General features: G+C 55.5%; 4 protein-coding genes and 1 non-coding gene across 5 annotated transcripts; 4 read left to right on the forward strand and 1 right to left on the reverse strand.

The window, feature by feature from the left end:
• Positions 1-4,127: 4,127 nt before the first annotated feature.
• Positions 4,128-5,352, forward strand: THITE_2042687 (uncharacterized protein; the record flags this gene model as incomplete). Its single annotated transcript, XM_003650969.1, has 3 exons — positions 4,128-4,336; positions 4,396-4,530; positions 4,659-5,352. The coding sequence occupies 3 exons, from the start codon at positions 4,128-4,130 to the stop codon at positions 5,350-5,352; spliced, it is 1,038 nt and encodes a 345-aa protein (XP_003651017.1).
• Positions 5,353-5,625: 273 nt separating this feature from the next.
• Positions 5,626-7,946, reverse strand: THITE_2110971 (uncharacterized protein). Its single transcript, XM_003650970.1, has 4 exons — positions 6,777-7,946; positions 6,504-6,712; positions 6,300-6,447; positions 5,626-6,234 (listed from the first exon to the last, which is right to left on the reverse strand). The coding sequence occupies exons 1-4, from the start codon at positions 7,607-7,609 to the stop codon at positions 5,775-5,777; spliced, it is 1,650 nt and encodes a 549-aa protein (XP_003651018.1). The 5' UTR covers positions 7,610-7,946; the 3' UTR covers positions 5,626-5,774.
• Positions 7,947-8,710: 764 nt separating this feature from the next.
• THITE_t20 lies at positions 8,711-8,799 on the forward strand. Its single transcript has one exon. It is a non-coding gene; the product is annotated as a tRNA-Tyr (tRNA).
• A 1,255-nt stretch (positions 8,800-10,054) lies between these two features.
• On the forward strand, positions 10,055-11,782 carry THITE_2110977 (uncharacterized protein). The gene is made up of 4 exons (XM_003650971.1): positions 10,055-10,582; positions 10,636-11,122; positions 11,179-11,484; positions 11,547-11,782. Exons 1-4 carry the CDS (start codon positions 10,309-10,311, stop codon positions 11,734-11,736), a joined length of 1,257 nt encoding a protein of 418 aa, XP_003651019.1. The 5' UTR covers positions 10,055-10,308; the 3' UTR covers positions 11,737-11,782.
• Positions 11,783-12,981: 1,199 nt separating this feature from the next.
• On the forward strand, positions 12,982-15,320 carry THITE_2042402 (uncharacterized protein; the record flags this gene model as incomplete). Its single annotated transcript, XM_003650972.1, has 7 exons — positions 12,982-13,258; positions 13,409-13,648; positions 13,711-13,806; positions 13,869-14,128; positions 14,203-14,471; positions 14,554-14,943; positions 15,020-15,320. The coding sequence occupies 7 exons, from the start codon at positions 12,982-12,984 to the stop codon at positions 15,318-15,320; spliced, it is 1,833 nt and encodes a 610-aa protein (XP_003651020.1).
• Between the last annotated feature and the right edge of the window lie 2,279 nt (positions 15,321-17,599).

The raw sequence follows: 17,599 nt of genomic DNA on the forward strand, positions 1-17,599 counted from the left end.
AGTCGATCGGAGGTTGCTTCGCTATCAGCAACCTATTGTACGTTTAATAGTTTGTCCTTAGTGCCAATTGGTTCCTAGCCAACCTATTGCACTACATTGTTGGCAAGTCGAAGGTTCTATCGGAGATTTAGGTTCTCTAGCTAACTAAACTAGTCCTATTGGGAAAGGCTATATTGGATATTATATTGCCTTCGTAGGCCTATAGTAGTAAGACTTGAAGTAATGTTATAGTAAAGTAAAACAAGTGCTAGATGTCTTATAGCTAAATTGATTCTCGATTAACAAAGACTTTAAGTCTGAGAAGAGAGAGGGAAACTATCAATATATAGGTGGAAAACAGTGCTTAAATACCTTAGGTAGTATATATAGACAATTTGCAGTAGGGCTACAATTTACAGTGGGGCTATAAAGTCTGTACGTTGTAGGGTAAGACGTAGTTCGCCTTATTAGCGCGTTTTTCCTTATTGGTAAGCCAACCCCTCCTTCCTAATCTGGAAGTCGACTCGAATCTTGCAAATCCACCAACTTAGGAGGTTACGTAAGTGTATAGTCATGTGACAGGTCTGTGCGCAAGTCATGTGACGGTGGTTAGCGCGCTATGCCGTCACAATTACACCTATTGGTATAATCTTAATCCTAGTGTTTAGTGCCTATATTTTATACCTATTGGTATAATGCCACCTAGTTCAATAGCTATAGTGCCTTCGAAGGTAGTACTGCCTAAACCACGGCTAGTCAATTTGATTTATCGCCTCTATCGCTTTTAGAGTCGTAGTTGATCGTAGTTCTAGACCTCTTTATATAGAGCCTATTCGCTTTAGCTTATAGAGAGGAATCGCTCCTTAGATTCGCTTCTATATATACTTTGATATAAGGTTTGGCTTCCTAGCCATCTAGTACGTTCTCTAGATATAGGTAGTAACATAGCTCAGTAATATAGAAGTAGTTGCAAATATAGCACCTAGATATATCTAGGGACTATGCTATAGGAATAGTAGGTATAGGAGCTATACTAAGCTTCCGTTTAGCCTATAATCTTCCACCTTTGGCTCCCTCTTTACAAGAGCCCTAATAGGCGTAGTTACCTTATTCTTTTTAGTAGTCAGTGGTATTATTCTCTTTCTTACGAGCTCTATATATTGTAAAGGAGCCTTTGCTAACGTGGCTAGGAGCTTTCTTAAAGAACGGTTTAGCGCCTTTATAGACTGCTATAGCGATATCTCTGAACCTAAGCCTCTTAATCCGATCTATCTAGTTCGTCTAGTAGTATAAGACGAACATTGGGATAGGGTTTATAAGGGCCTATATTAGTTTAATAAACTAGATACCTAGATCCTTAGCCTTAGTAAGCCCTTAGGTAGTCGATTTATCTATTAGGTTTTCCTACTTGACGATCTACCTCTTAAACTCAATAGCTCTTATATATATATTCCTAGGGTACTTAAATGTATTGAGGTAGGTCTAGAGGTATATTTAGAGCTTAAGTTTAGTCTCTATAGTAGGTTTTACGATCTTTTTAAAGTTGTAATACTATATTCAAAGGGAATAGCCCTTTAAGAAATATATAGTATAATAGTTCGCTAATATAGTAGTAGTTATAAAGTGCTCTATCTAATTAAGCTAGTAGCACTAGAGCTTATACTTCTAGTTATAGCTGTTACGCTCTTTATAAATCATTATAACGAACATAGTAATATTACTCTTAAGTTCCTTCTTAAAGGCCCTATATACCTCCTAGTTAACTATATTAAGAGACTCTACTATAAGTAGAGGTCTATAGCGTTGCTCGTCAACAGAGTAGTTATTGTCATTGTAAGTATAGTAGCTAGGCGTAGTGACGGATTAGCGGTCTTAGCGGTTATCGTTATAGGGCGGTTGATCGCCCTAATCGCTAGCTTCTACGCTAGGAGTACGATCGTAGGCTTCGTTGTAAGGCGTGTTATATACCTCCTAGGCTATATAGCGAGCTTCGGCCTCCTCGATATCCTTCAGTTCGATAAAGTAGGCTCGGAGCTTCTAATTAATACGCTTCCAGGCTATATTATAGACGTCAACGCTCTCTAAAGTAGAGTAGAGGCGCTCCTTCTTATCCTCGAAGTAGTTTATAAGTTTATAATATATAGCCTTATTAACGAACTAGTAATACTAAGGCACCTAGTTATCAAGGCTTACTAGGATAATATTAACCTTTGTATTAGTCTTCGAAGATATAGTAGTTAATTAGGGGTATCGCTAAGGGATTTTTATTAATCGTTGTATATAGAGCTATATAGTGTTATTTAACAGGTTTTTAAAGCAAATAAGACTCTTAATTGACAGAGCTACTACGCTGGATAGAGACAAGGAAGCTATCACGAAGTGCCTAATACATAGAGATGGCGATCAATGATGGTGTTGTTCGTTGTGTTGATCAAAGTGTATGTAGAAGAGGGCTACTCTGGGCATCCAGATCTATAGCTCTGGTGGATCCTAATTACGGCAGTACGGCCCGTGGGTGCCGAGCCCCCGGTATTGAGGCCCAGGTTCTGACACATTCCTGCTAAGGACAGCATAACAGCCGGCCACAAAGCAGGGGCGTGCCTCTAGTCATCCTGGCGCATAGAGAGAGAAAAATCACGGGGACCTTGCCTGACTATCCTTCGTGTCCTCAGCATTCTCATAGTTAACAAAGGACCTGCAAATTATTACTCTGTATATCTTCTTGTTGCCCTGCGCCGTAGGGCACGCGAATACATTTTTTTTTCTAGCCGAGTTTTCGTACGCGCCTCGACGATGGAGAGATTGGCTGAATCATAAAGGGCGTATCTGTGGACATCAGAGTGTTCTAGCCACTCGAGCAGGACTTGCGAGCACGGGCAGCGAAGCTGGGACCCTTTTTTTGTGATGCTAGGATCTTCAAGCAAGGGCGAAACGTAGAGACAGACATGTAAATGAACGACAAGTAGCGTCCCGACTTAGATATTGTTGTCAATCCTAGATGTTGGAATGCTCAAAATCGCCCGAGCTGCGGCGCGAATTGCGTGCTTGTCCACAAGGAAGACCGGGTCGTCAGGATAGCATGGCTTGCAGGCAACCCTCCCAGGATCACGGTGAATAATGCCTCGATTCCACGCCGAATCAAGCGAGCTATGGTGGGCACACAAGCCTGGCCATGACAGCGGTTTTGTCTCTCCCCCGGCCATGCTCCCGAGCCCTCTGTCCCTCTTTGCCAGTGCCCAGAATCATCTTTGTTGGTTACTCCCCGGTCTTGTGTCCCGCAGCCGAGTACGGAGCCAGTCGGACACCCAGCAATCCGTGGCTCCCGTGAGTTCGAGGGGCAGAAGCGGCAGAACAGGCGAACGCAGCTTTCTCAACGCAAGCCACCCGAGAAGTCCGCCGGAAGATCGTTTTGATATTCGTCCCGGCAGCGGATCACGAATTGCATAGCCAACGCTCAGGAAGCGCTGGGTCGCAGCCATGGGCCGGGACCGCAAAAACCGACACAATGCAGCATGTCGGCTTCAGCTCGCCACCGCACAAGAGGGCTTGCCTGAACATCGCAGATCAATTCTGCTCTTGCTCGGGCTAAATTAGTTGAAATAGGGTCCAGTATTAGAGCGAACATAACGTGATCATGCAGTCCGCATCAATGCCTCACACCGCCCGAGCCCAGCTACGTTGGGCAGCCGCTCGGGTGGCACAACGTGGCCACTATTGAATTCGCATAAATCATTACCTGAAGGCAGCGCCCTTTTTTAGGCAGGTGTTTGTTTGTCCATCGGCCGTAAACTCGTCACTCAGCCATCATGACTTTCCGAGATGTTGCAGCATGCCGTGAAAGACTGAGGGCTTAGGAATGCAGCGCATGTGGGTTGCAGAACCGATGCACGATGCAAGATGTGTGACATCGAATGATCTCCGTTGCTTGAGAAAGCCGGCTGAGAGGAGGTCATGGGACGGTTGTCAGTCTGGGCGCTCGAGCAACGGACCGTGTCCAGACCACGGCCGCCATCACTTAGCCCTTCAGAAAAGGTATAAGTACGGCTCTGAGGGCCACCATCCTTTTCTCGTCACCAACTCGGAGAGCATAAGGCTCCCACCGAGGCCCTACTCCCACCCAACCGTTCACCAACCCCCCTCTCGTGGCCATGGTTCGCCCGCCGACTCTTCTGGCCCTCCTGGCCCACGGCCTCACCTTAGCCGCCGGCCTTCCCTCCCCAAGCAAGCTCGACGGCTGCGCAACCCAGCCCAACCGATGGGAATCCCTAGGTGGCACACTTTTCTCGGCCCCGTCTGCCGTGTCCTGGGGCAGCAACCGACTCGACCTTTTCGCTCTGGGCGGGGACTCCGCCGTGTGGTATGTGAAACCGCCTGGCAGGCACCGTCAGTAGCCCACTAACGCCTGTAACTACCTAGGCATCGCTGGTGGGACGGCTCGGCCTGGGGCGGCTGGGAGTCGCTCGGCGGCACGCTCCACTCGATCCCCGCGGCCGTGTCGTGGGGTCCGAACCGCATCGACCTGTTCAGCGAGGGCACCGATTCTGCTGTGTGGTAGGCAGCGCCCCCTTTACCCCTCTTATCATCCTTCTCTTCTCCCTCCTCCCCCCCCCCCCCCCCCCCCCCTCCTTCCCAGTGAACCAGTGAATCAATGTGAATCTAACTTCCTTCACCCACCGCAGGCACCGCTGGTGGGACGGCTCCTCCTGGAACGGCTGGCAATCTTTAGGCGGAACAATCCAATCCCGCCCCACAGCCGTCGCGCGCGACGCGAACCGACTGGACCTATTCGCCGTCGGCACGGACTCAGCGGTCTGGCACCAGGCGTGGGACGGCGCCGCGTGGAGCGGCTGGTCCTCGCTGGGCGGGACAGTCAAGCCGGGCCACGGGGTGGCGGCGGCGTCGTGGGCGGCGGGCCGGCTGGACGTGTTCGCGGTCGGCGAGGACCACGCGCTGTGGCACCGGTGGTGGGACGGCGGCGCCTGGGGTGGGTGGGAGAGTCTGGGCGGGGTGCTGGTGTCGGACCCGGTCGTGGTCGCGTGGGGAGCGAACAGGCTCGATGTGTTTGCGCTCGGGACGGACCATGCGCTGTGGCACCGGTGGTGGGACGGCCGCGCCTGGGGCGGGTGGGAGTCGCTGGGCGGGGCGCTCGAGTCGGTCCCGGCCGTGGTGTCGGATCAAGCGAACCGGCTGGATGTGTATGGAGTTGGGACGGATAGCGCGCTGTGGCATCGCGGGTGGGATGGCAGCAGGTGGAGCGCGTGGGAGTTGATTGGCGGCACGCTGGTGTCGGAGCCTGCGGCGGTGAGCTGGGGCCCGGGTCGGGTGGATGTGTTTGCGGCTGGAACGGACTGGGCGATTTGGCACAACTGGTGAGGCGGAGGGGTGGTGGCGGTTATCTTCTCCCCAGCGACGACGTTTCACACTTTCAGGTATCTGGCACTCAGGGTAGCTCAACCTGCCCGGTGCTTACCAATCCAGCTGGAATAACCCTCTCACAACCACCTTCATTACCTGCCTGGTGTCCGAGCCGGGAGCTGGTCGTCCTAGCTTGGTTTGTGCTACTACAGGCGACCTACCTCCGGGTGCTACATGTATGTTCCGGATAGGGCACAGCTGTGCGCTTGGCATCAGCGCCATCAGATGCCCTTGGTGCTCGTTGCGCCTCTCTACTTACTGGTAACTCAATTCACGTTGTCAGCCGAAGCTGTCTGCCGTGGCTATTCACTTGGAGACGGTCGGCGTGAACGTAACTCCTCGTAAGATCCCGTAGCTTCGGGCCTTTATTTATTACCACGCTACTCTGCCCACGGCTTGTCCCTCCCCTTCTCTTCATAGAACTCGCCCACCCACTCCTTCATATTGGCCGCCGCATCCATCGCCAGCGCCTTCACCTCCGGGTTCACGTCCCAGTTCGGCCCGTACAGCTCGGAGCAGTGCGTGCCGTGCTTGACGACGCGCACCGGCAGCTGCTTGGTGCTCTTGAGCGGGCCGCCGGGGCGGAAGTCGCTCGACAGGGTGGCGTCGCGCCAGGGGTCCCACTCGCCGTTGGTGTGCATGGCGCGCGTCGTGTTGGTGACGCTCCACCCGCCCGTCCAGCGGTTCACGTCCTTGGCGCGTTTGCCCCGCGCGAGGGCGTAGCCGCCCTCGGACGGCGGGAACGCGAGCGGGCACTGGCGGCGCCAATAGTCCACGTTGACGTGCCGCGAGACGAGCGTGCGCTCCGTGAGCGGGGCGCCGTCTTGCCACCACTCGAAGCTGGAACACTGGGTTAGTGGCTGGGCGTTGGCAGGGAAGAGACGGGAGAGGACTGTGGAACGTACGGCTCGTTGCAGAGCATCCACATCCACTGGCGGTTCATGTAGTTGCTTGGAGACAGGTCCTTGTAGGCGACGTTGGAGGCGTTCAAACTCTGGAAGCAGCGGGTGTTATACTTGCCCTTCCAGTCGTCGTACCCAGAACTCTCGCAAGCTTCAGATCAAGGTCAGCGTCCGGCGGCCATTCCGGACAAAAGAGGGCGATCTTACCGCCGGGAAGCACCTCTTCCGTGAAGTACTTGGCATAGCCGTCCAGAGCTTTGCTCAGGCCAACGCCCCAGGGGCCAGGCACCTTGTTGGTCGAGTTGGGCCAGACGTTCTCAATGTAGTCGCAGAAGCGATAGTACGGAGTGTAGCCGAGAGTCGTGATCGAGTAAAACTGACCGGACTGCCACTGCCACGGGCCCGATTCGATCGCGCTGGGAGCAACACACTCGTAAGTCGCCGTTGTGAAGATGCCCTTGGTGGTGGAAGTGCGCTTACGAAGCAAAGTCGGCGTCCTCTAGATCGCCCAGCATGAACTTATTCTTCAGATCCGCCTTCTGCTGGGGCGACCCAAAGGTGAGCACGAAGTCGATGTAGTTGATCACGGCGTTGACATCGGCGCTGCAGTTCTTGGGGGTCGCCGCCTGCACGGGAGCGAAATAGCTCCAGAAATCTCCCACAGCCTCGACGACGCCGCTCGAGCTGTAGTAGGCCCAGAAGGTGCCCGGGTACTTCGCCGCGAGCCAGGCGGACAGGGCGCCGGAGTACGAGCCGCCGACGACGACCCAGGGCGCCTCGGTGGGGGCGCTCTTGCCTGACGTGTCGAACGGCGGCGCAAACGTCTTTGCGAAGTAGACCAGATCCTGGAGCGAGTTGTCGAGCGTCAGGTACTTCAGGTTCTGGACCGTCAGGTTCTGGTACGGCGACGACTCGCCCCAGTAGCGATGCTCGAGAATGATGACGGCGCCGCCGGTCTGGTTGGCCATGACGCCCGTCAGGCGCGCGTTGGACAGCCAGGTGCGGTTGAAGCCCGTGCCGTCCTGCTCGCCGGGCGTGACCAGGTAGATGGGCGAGCCGGGGCCCTTCCAGAACTCGGTGCCGTACCAGTAGCGCTGCTTGAAGGTGCCCAGGGCCGGGTTGGCGTGGTCGATCAGCTGGTCAAAGGTGCCCCAGCCGTTGAAGGTCTCGGCGCGCTTGTGCAGGGCCTCAGCGCCGACGGTGTCGTCGTCCGGGCCGATGTCCATGGCGGTGCCGCGCAAGAAGGTGAAGGTGGCGGCGACATGGCTGGCGAGGCAGAGGCTCGCCGCGCAGGCGGTGACGGGTAACCGCATGGTCGATGGGCTGAGAAGAGTGTCTCGCCCGGGGCGCGCGAGAGAATGAAGGAAGTGCTGTGCGGAGGAGTGGCCGCCGGCCGGTGTTCCATAGCGGCGGGCCCGAGTTCATGAATCATACCTTATACCAAGTAATGCACGAGCAAGCACGGTCCCGACTCCGGTGATCGACCCCTGCGGCCCACGCTGTTCCCATCCGATTGCTCTCGACAGGGGCAGGCATTGGACGGCTCATCCTTCGCAAAAAGGCAGTTCGTTACTTGGTTCTGCAGAAATGCGCCTTGGGGGATGCGAGCCGCCGTGGGGAGCGACCTATGGTGGTATTGTTCCTGGGAAGAGCGTTAGCATTGTTCTTGGAGTTGCATCCATTGGGACGCTGCCATTGGGGCTGTGGGGGCGCATTGCAGGGGCGGTTTGCCGATATTATGGTGCGCCACCTTCCCGTTCAGGGCTTTACACTAGACACTGCGGTCCATAGCGCGGTAGTGTAAGTTACGCTCCACCCGACCGCGCCGAGCGCGATCCGTGTTCTGGAAGGTGTTCCAGGTTGTTGACTCGGTGGGCGTGCAGGCGGCGCTAATAGTCCCGGGGATAATAATCTGCATTTCGGCCCTGAGCCGGTATTTGTTGATGTGTCCAAGCCACTGCTCACAATTGTTCCGGAAAGCCTTATCGTTTCGATTTCACCCGACTTCGCGTCGTGTTGTGGCAGATGAATAAGCTCCCGTCCCTCGCTCTGCATCAAATGCGTTCGCTCTCACTGGCTGCCCGGGTCTGCTGGGTTGGATCGGGGAACTGAGGTAGCAGCCAAGCCTGCCGTGACCACGCCTTCCTGGTTCGGATTAGATTGGCAGAGGCATCATTCGCCCATCGCCCATCGGGAATAAGGAAGGCGCGCAGACGTTGAGACTGGGCGAGGATGGACCTGGAATAAAGGTGATACGCAAGCTGATGAGGAGCTCCCCAAGATGTGGATATCCCAGAGCACCCCAGGTTTAAGGCACACAGCAGTCTGCCAAAGAAAGGATTCCCTCGATGGGCCTCGGCTCTCGGCGCTCACGAACCGCACCTTCGGATCCACTCTCCAGCTCCATCAACAATCCCCTTGTGGTGTAGTTGGCTATCACGTTCGGCTGTAAAGGAGTTTACTTGATACCGAAAGGTCACCGGCTCGATTCCGGTCGAGGGGACTACTTTTTGGGGGCTGGCGGTGCATATGCGGCTTCTTCTTGCCCGTCGAGTCAAGCATCGCAAACCCATCCCGCCTTTGCCGATCAATCTTTTCCGCCCGTGCGGGGATAACCTTGTTGCCCTGATTCACTAACCAACGTCAGTCGCGCCGTCAACTTGATCGATTTCTCTGCAAGCCCGGCCAGGGTCGAACCCAGTGCTGCTTCGGGTGCTTCCATCGCCCTCTTTCCGGGTACACGAGTAAGGTCGCGCACTCACAAGATCCGACTCGGGAATACACCGCGGAAGACAACAATCAAGCTCACCGCTGTCAGTCCACCACCACGATGTGTACCCAGACTTATTACCAGTACCACTGCGGGTGCCGACAGAAAGGAGAGTTTGAGCAGTGCGACCGGCTGTACAACCTCAACGTGAACTTGCAGTGTGCCGACACAGTCGTCAAGGACCATCGGATGCGGAGCTACTGCGCGAAGCATCTTCTGAAGGAAGGGAAAGCCAGCGTCGCCTACCGCATATACGGGGACGCAGCTGGTAAAGTGGTGGAATATGCTCCGCAGGAGGCACAAGCCGACGAGCAAACGAAGGCGATGGATGCAGGGCCGTAACCGACTAGGTATGTGCCTGCGTGCTCTATGTCGTGTTTCCGAGGAGAATCTGGGCGTTGACCTCCAGCTTCCAACCCAGAAATTAGGCCAACAGGTCGACAGAAGTTCCGGGACTAAAGTAGCTAGGCTCTGTCTAGACACAGACTTAGTTGTCGAACCGTCTGATCGTTCAAGTTCTCTCCCAACTCTCCGTTTTGGGTCCCTTCCATTGGTCACAAAAATGAGTCCCTGACTTCCCAGCCTCCAGGTCGGAGGTCCCTATGCTGCTTCGCTCGACCGTTTACTAAAGTTGAGCCCTAATAGAACGATGGACAAGTAGCTTGTACGGCGGTTTGATGTGTCGTTCCTGGCCGTTAGCTTCGACGCTGAGGAAGACAGGCTTGTCGACGTCGATGCCAGTGGAGGCTTAGAGGGACGGTGGCGCGAGATGCAACCGCTAAAAACGAAGCCGATGGCCATTACCTAATCAATATCAACAAGCCGATGGTTGGTGAACACGGCTGGGAGGGTTCGGATGGCGACTGGGATCACGCTGATGACTCCAAGATGGCGACATCAGAGGGCGGGGAAGCAGCCCCAAATCAACGACGGACGTCAACCACATTCCGATGCTGGCCCTCCTCGCGTGGCACGGCGCGTGTTCGCTGTGGCCAATCCGGCTTGCAGCACAGTGGCATCAACGTGAAAGCGATGTTGCACGCATCGGTTTCTTCGACTGGCGTCACATTGTGGATCACAGCGAGCATTTCCGGCGCACACCGTCCGCGAGTGTCGGGTCCTGGCCTGAATGATCGACTATAAACGCGAAGGGCTTCGAGCCGAATCCCATCCCCGGACATTCTCGCTTCGTTAACTGTTACCTCTCTCCGAATTGCTGGTTCTCTCAGCACCGCTGCGATCATGGCTGCCACTGCAGTTCAACACGGCCAATCCATCGGACCGCCTGGTCAACCTGACATCGGGTATACGCCGGACCACAGCAAGTATCTAGCAAGAGTCAAACGCCGACAGGAAACTGAGCGTTTGGAGAAGACGCTGCCCCCTGGCTTCCCCAAGCAGCTACAGTCAAAGCTGGTGTGGGACGGCAACGACCTCGCCGAGACATACGACTGGAACTACCATCTCACCAGTGATGACCTAGCCGAGATTGATGCTGCTCTGCGGCACTTCAAAGGTACAGCGCCCCATTGCCGCATCATCAGGCGAAGTCATGGCTGATCTTGGCAGCTCTGAGTAAACCGTTGGGCTTCATCAGCGCGGAGACATTCCCGCTGCCGAAGCTGCACCAGACCCTGCGCGAGATCTCCCGCGAGATCCACTTTGGCCACGGCTTCAAGGTGATCAGGGGTGTGCCGGTCACTAAGTACACGCGAGAAGAGAACATCATCATCTACGCTGGAATCTCGGCGCACATCGCCCCCGTCCGGGGTCGTCAGGACAACAAGTACGATGGCCGGCCGGCCGACGTAGTGCTGGCCCACATCAAGGATCTGACGACGCAGGTGGAATCCAGCAATATTGGAGCACCCGCCTACACTACCGAGAAGCAAGTCTTCCACACCGACTCCGGGGACGTGATCGCCCTGTTCGCACTGAGCGAGGCAGCCAAGGGTGGCCAAAGCTACCTGTCGAGCAGCTGGAAGGTGTACAACGAGCTCGCCGCCACACGGCCGGACCTCATTCGAACGCTAGCAGAACCGTGGGCTGCTGATACGTGCGTGGCAATGCTGAATACCGTGCAAACACTGGAGCGCTGATGACCGAGAGCAGGTTCGGCAAACTCGGCACCCCCTACATCCTCGCGCCGCTGCTACACTTCCAGCCGTCGACAGACACCGACCCTGAACGGTTGATCATCCAGTACGCTCGTCGCACCTTCACGGGCTACTGGGGCCTGCCGAGGTCGTCCAATATCCCTCCCATCACCGAGGCGCAGGCCGAAGCTCTGGACGCGCTGCACTACACGGCCGAGAAATACGCCGTGTCGCTTGACTTTCACCAGGGAGACATCCAGTATGTCAACAACTTGAGCATCTTCCACGCGCGCGCCGAGTTTGAGGACTCCGAGGAGAAACAGTGAGTCTTTGCGTCTGAAATAGTGAGGCTGTGATCCTAACTGACATTTTTCATCCGCCTAGACGGCACCTCGTCCGCTTGTGGCTACGTGACCCCGAAAATGCCTGGAAGACACCAGCTGCACTGCAAGACCGCTGGGACCGCGTGTACAGCGGCGTGACCGCTGAGAACAGCGTCTTCCCTCTCGAGCCCTACATCAGGAGCGCCAGCAAGGGGGAGGCGGCCGGGGAGAAGGCTACGAAGTACGGCTAGCGGGGAATCGGGGAGCTGTGACACGGTTGGGCTTTCAGACTAATTGTCTGGCTGCCATTCTTGAGCGGCTTTGCAGCATGGCGTGATGTTGCTATTGAAGTTTGACAGCAAGCCACAATCCCATGCCAACTCCATCTCCATCAATTAGGGAACATGGTGTGAATGGCAAGCAGAAAGAAGGCCCAACGGCACCATACCCGGACAAGATGACGAAACTGAGATTTACCGACAAGAAGGAGAGTAATCGTCCGCACCTCGTGTCTTTGGAATCTAAGACTGCATGCAAGGCGGCGGCGGGGTGCGTCGAGAACCTCGTGCTGGGTTCCGCCTGAACCAAATCCACGGCCACCAACGATCACTGGAATGCCATGTCGTCCGATGCTGCAAGACCAACACGGTTTCTCCCCCACGTGGCGCCATTACGACGGTCACACAAGGCATGGCGAGCATGTCCCAAGAGCCAGGGATAGCTCCCCTCGCAACCCCATGAGGATAAGTCAGGCGAGGGCACCCACTACCCAGCACCCCCTCGCACATGAATTGGGAAATGACGGCATCACGCATCCTGTGCTGGAACGCGACGTCGCCGGTACTGGCAGCTCGACCCCGGGCGCAACCTGCCACTGACAGTCCGAAACGCCGATGACGTTATACCTCCCGGAGATGAGCAACCGCCACCGCGGTGCAGAGCAAGCGGATTGAATCAGAAACACCACCGCCGGCCGAGCTCGACCATGCAGGCCATCACCCGCTAGGAACGTTTGCATCACACCCACGAGGGGGAATGGTCGCCTCATGCTCCCCCAGTGGACATTTCTAATGCCGCTAGGCGATAAGAAAATTCCCACGCCTCCTTCAGCTCGAGGAGAATGCCCCGGCTTGCGCCCCCGGCGAGCACCCACCACTTCCATCCTACAGCAGCGTCTCGGCGCGGCGGCCACGAACCCCGTGTCATCGTCGGTGGGGGGACCGACTGAAGCTCTCGATGCAACACCAGCCCTGTGCCACCGAGTACCAGGGAGATAGATAAACCCCATGCTGCAGCACCGGTGATCCGTTCTTGTCTGAGCTCCCTCAACCATCCCCGGCCGCCGATCCGCACCCATCTCGGTCGCGCCACAGCAAATGTAGAACACCCTCATAACTCTTCCCCAGAGCCTCATCCACCGCTTCTCACCCAATTGACCCAAAACACACCCCATCCACTCCCCAACCGCCCTTGAGACGACCTGAACAAACAAAACAATGCCCTTCACCTGGCGCCGCCCCTTCCACCGCCATGCCCATGGCCCGGACGAGGGCCAGCAGGCCAGCGGCCTCGCGCGGGTCGACAGCGCCGAGGTGACGGACGGCAGCCTGCAGTACACGCTGGAGAAGGGCGGCAACGACTCGGTGCCGTCGTACCAGGAGGCGTCGGGCGCGCCGGTCGAGCGCGACTCGCCGCTCGGCTACGACGTCGGCGCCGTGACCATCATTTTTCTCAATGTCAGCAAGATGATTGGTACTGGCGTGTATTCGACGCGTGAGTTTTTCTCTTCCAGGTTTTCGCGTTGCGATCTGTCTATAATCAAGGGCTCTCGGCCGGGTTGTGGAATGTGAAGGGGGTGGTTTGGAGGAAGGAAGGGATGGAACTGTGTCCTGAAACCGGGCTGACCGTGGTTCATCGCTACAGCGTCGGCCATTTTCCAGGGCACCGGCTCCGTCGGGCTGGCCATGATCTACTGGGCGCTCGGCTTCTTCACGTCGATTGCCAGCCTGTCGGTGTACTTGGAATATGCGTCCTACTTCCCCAACCGGTCCGGGTCCGAGGTCGTGTACCTGGAGCAGGCCTACCCGCGGCCCAAGTGGCTTCTCTCGACGACGTTTGCGTTCTTGACGGTGCTGCTGTCGTTCAGCAGCAGCAATGCCATCGGTCGGTGCAAAAATCCATGGCCTGGAGGAACGAAAGGATGGGCCGGGCGCTGACGGGCACAGTGTTGGCGCAGTATCTGTTCCGCATTGGCGAGCATACCCCGACGGACTGGGAGTTGAAAGGGGTAGCCATTGCCGGCTTTACCGTGGCCATCTTGCGTACGGACCCGCTGTTATTATCCTTTTCCCAACCCCCACGGGATACATGCTGACACCTGCAGTTGTGTCCTTCCACACGCGCTTCTCGTACTGGGTCTCCAACGGCATCGGCATCATCAAGGTGCTGACGTTGATCTTCGTCTCCATCACCGGCCTCGTCGTGCTCGGCGGCAACGTCTCGCGCATCCCGGAGCCGCGCGCCAACTTCGTCGACGCGTTCGAGGGCCATGCTACGCCGTATGGCCTGACCAACGCGCTGTACCGCATCATCTTCTCTTACGCCGGCTACGAAAACGCCTTCAATGTCGTGAACGAGGTCAAGGTAGGTCCCTTAACCCTCCCACCTCCCATCTCTGCTTCATGGGTCTCCTGACGCCGTTGGCCCCGTCTCCCCAGAACCCGATCAAGCAGCTCCGGCGGAACGCCTTCATCGCTCTCAGCATCGTGACCGTGCTCTACATCTTGGCCAACATCGCGTATTTCGCCGCCATCCCGAAAGCCGACCTTGCCGCGTCGAAGCAGATCGCCGCGTCGCTCTTCTTCACGCGCGTCTTCGGCGAGAGCAACGCCATCCGCGGCCTCAACTTCCTGATCGCCCTCAGCGCGTTCGGCAACATCGTCGCCGTCGCGCTCGGCAGCTCGCGCATGATCCGCGAGTGCGGCCGGTTCGTCGTCTCCCATTTCTTTTCCCCTGCTCCGGGTCAATAACCGTGACAACTAACAACTCCCTCTTTTTCTTAAAAACAGCCAAGGCGTCATCCCCTTCCCGCGCTTCTGGGCGTCCACACGCCCCTTCGGCACGCCCCTGGGCCCGTACGCATTCAAATACGCGCTGACGGTCCTAATGATCCTCGCGCCGCCGGCGGGCGACGCCTTCAACTTCATCAGCGACCTGTACATCTACCCGACCTCCCTCTTCAACGTGCTGTTGGCGGCCGGCCTGTACGCGGTGCGGTACCGGCGCCGGCGGCTGGGCCTGCCGCGGCCCGAGTTCCGCGCCTGGGACCCCGTCATCATCTTCAACCTGCTCGTCTACCTCTACCTGCTCGTCATGCCGTGGTACCCGCCCGCGGGCGGCGCCTACGCCGGCGACGTGAGCTTCTGGTACGGCACGTACGTCGTCACGGGCATCGGGCTGTGAGTGGGACCGGCGTTTTCCTTACTCCCATGGTTTCCCTTCCGTGTCCTTACTAACACGCTCTCCACCACCCAGCCTCATCAGCTGCGTAATCTACTACTACGTCTGGCTGCACCTCGTCCCGCGCATCCGCGGCTACCGCATCCGGCAGGAGGCGATCGAGTTCGGGGGCGGCGCGCTCAGCCACCGGCTGGTCAAGGTCCCGGCGGACGAGGTGGCGCAGTGGGACGCGACGCACGACGCCGTCGGGCGGCTGGTCGGCGGCGCCACCGCGACCGGGCGGAGCAGCTACCCAGGCTCCTCTGGGAACGACGCCGATGGCGAGAAGGTCGGGGCCACGGTTCGGACCGCGCGAGTGGCGGATCCGGAGAAGTGAAGAGGGAGCGAAGGGGGCTCGAGACAGAGTTTTTGGTGTTGGGTCGTTCGGTGTGCTGGGTCGCGAGACAAGGCCGCAAGGGGCTCAGAGGCTGGTTAGGTGGTTTGGCTGCCTTGTTGTTTACGCTTAGCGGCTGTGAGACTGAGAAATGAACCACTCTGCCCTTGCTGGATGCTTCATGGTTCACTTTGCATGCTCTTGGATTAAACAGCGGATTATGTTCCCTGTTTACTGTGGCAACACCTTAGCCGATGGCCGGACGCTTCGGGTAGTGTACAATAGGGAGCTGATTTGCTGGCTTGGACAGTAATTGAAGCGAAGCTTCAATGACGATGCCTTTCGAATGTGTATTGTGTACATAGAGGAAGCGAGGAAGGAGGCTTCGGTTCATTTACTAGGCCAATCCTCTAGAGTTTCTCGTACGTAGATTGGATGCCATAGCTATGCCATGTCTTGGCGGTAGAGATGTCCCCGATCTTTTCTCTATCTTTCCCCCTTTTAGCTATATCTCCTTATAGTGCTAATCCTTAAACGACGTAGAATGGTGATATCTAGGTACTTACTTCGTCGTCGGCTTACGGTATATATCGGGTTATCGACGGCCGTTTAATATATCTCGAGAACGCGGTATAGTAGGTGCTATCGAGGGCGACGTTGACGTTATAGTAGTATAGCGTTGTAGCTTAAGGGCTCCGTTCAATACGGGGCAAGCTGACAAAGCTGTACGAAAACGAATTCGCTACGATAGCCGAAGCCGTGTACAATTGACGAACTTGTGTACGGTGGATATGGCTAACGAACTCGTGTACGGTAGATATAGCCGACGAACTTGTGTACAGTGGATATGGCCAAGGAACTCGTGTATAGCGGATAAGCTATTTAGCGGCTATAGTGGATGAACTGGCTAGCGGCTAACGAACTTGCGTACAATAGATACGTTTAACGAACTTGTATACAGTGGAGGAGCTAGCTACGTTTGACGAACTCGCGTACAGTGGATAAACTCGCTGGCGGCTGACGAACTCGTGTACAGTGGATGAACTGGCTACGATAGAGGAACTCGCCTGCGGCTGACGAACTCGCGTATGGTGGGCGAACTCACTAGCGTTCGACGAACTTGCTCTAGTGGCGGTGGTAGTGGCGATGGCGGTGGCAGCGGTGGCAACGTTGCGAATACCCTCATCTCCTCATCGAGATAGTAGTATATAAGCTCCTAAGCCGAGGTGGCGATTGTCCGACGGGACCTACGGACATATAGCTATAGACGTGTAAATAGCTTAGTGGTTAAGCGGCCAATTTGTAGAAAATAGAAGTAGATAGTTGTAGATACTTTAATATCGTAATACTACTAATTGGTTAATAGGTCGTCGATTCAATTTAAAAGGCTTAAGGATCTAGCGTTCGATTCAAAATACTAACCAACCTTACAATTCTACGAGCTTACTAGGGGTTCTATAGGCTTACTAGGGGTATAAGGACGTAGGCCGGCCACTTCGGTAAGACGACTAGTAACTACCGCCCTATAGACGTTCCCCTTTGGGCTAGAGTATAAGGGGATAGGTGGCAGTCGCTATAGTAGTCGCGCTAAACCTTTTGCTCTTCTAGACATAGAAAATGTATAGGAGTTGGAGACCGTTAGCTAGGCAATGGGCGATTTAGCGATAATCGCTATAGTGTTAAGCTCCTTTTCGGCGGCTCCAAAGGGGGTGATCATATACGCTAGGCCTACCGCGTCGTATACCGCCTAGCATACCTACAAATCGCCCACCGAATCGCCTACCCACCTACTAAATTGTAAAAAAGTTCGATCGATCAAATTGACCGAGTTGAACGTACCCACTTTGAATGCAACGCTATAGCTATATATATATTGATTGATAAGATCTATATAGGTTCAATTATATAGTTATCCTAGGATATCTGTTAGTTCAATTGTATATACAATGTAGGCAAGTCATCGCCCAACGGCCCATTCTTATAGTATCGCTAACCACCGTATAGAGACAGCATTATAGAGCTCATTAAGCCTAGCGATATACCTCCGCCTCTGCCTCCACTGCCTAGTGGCGCTTAGCAACCGCCTCCAAATACTCCTAACCTTCTAGGAGAGACTCGTCAATGCTATAGCTATAAGTAAGTGCTTCCTATTGCGTAGTTCGCTAGTAAGCGCAGCTAGCCAGTATTAAATTGTATAGATTACTATAGTGTAGCTATAACCTAGGTTAGTCGTCGTTGCCGTATTTTAAATGCTTGGTCTAACCGTATTATAGAGAGCCTAC

This window comes from Thermothielavioides terrestris, chromosome 1 (genome assembly GCF_000226115.1).
Source record: "Thermothielavioides terrestris NRRL 8126 chromosome 1, complete sequence".
NCBI classification, from domain to species: domain Eukaryota; kingdom Fungi; phylum Ascomycota; class Sordariomycetes; order Sordariales; family Chaetomiaceae; genus Thermothielavioides; species Thermothielavioides terrestris.

Coding starts and splice junctions, on each gene's coding strand:
- THITE_2110971 (XM_003650970.1), bottom strand. CDS start 7,609: ATGCGGTTACCCGTCACCGCCTGCGCGGCGAGCCTCTGCCTCGCCAGC. Junction 6,713..6,776: donor GAGGACGCCGACTTTGCTTC/GTAAGCGCACTT, acceptor TGTTGCTCCCAG/CGCGATCGAATCGGGCCCGT. Junction 6,235..6,299: donor TGGATGCTCTGCAACGAGCC/GTACGTTCCACA, acceptor CCAGTGTTCCAG/CTTCGAGTGGTGGCAAGACG.
- THITE_2110977 (XM_003650971.1), top strand. CDS start 10,309: ATGGCTGCCACTGCAGTTCAACACGGCCAATCCATCGGACCGCCTGGT. Junction 10,583..10,635: donor TGCTCTGCGGCACTTCAAAG/GTACAGCGCCCC, acceptor TGATCTTGGCAG/CTCTGAGTAAACCGTTGGGC. Junction 11,123..11,178: donor GAACCGTGGGCTGCTGATAC/GTGCGTGGCAAT, acceptor GACCGAGAGCAG/GTTCGGCAAACTCGGCACCC.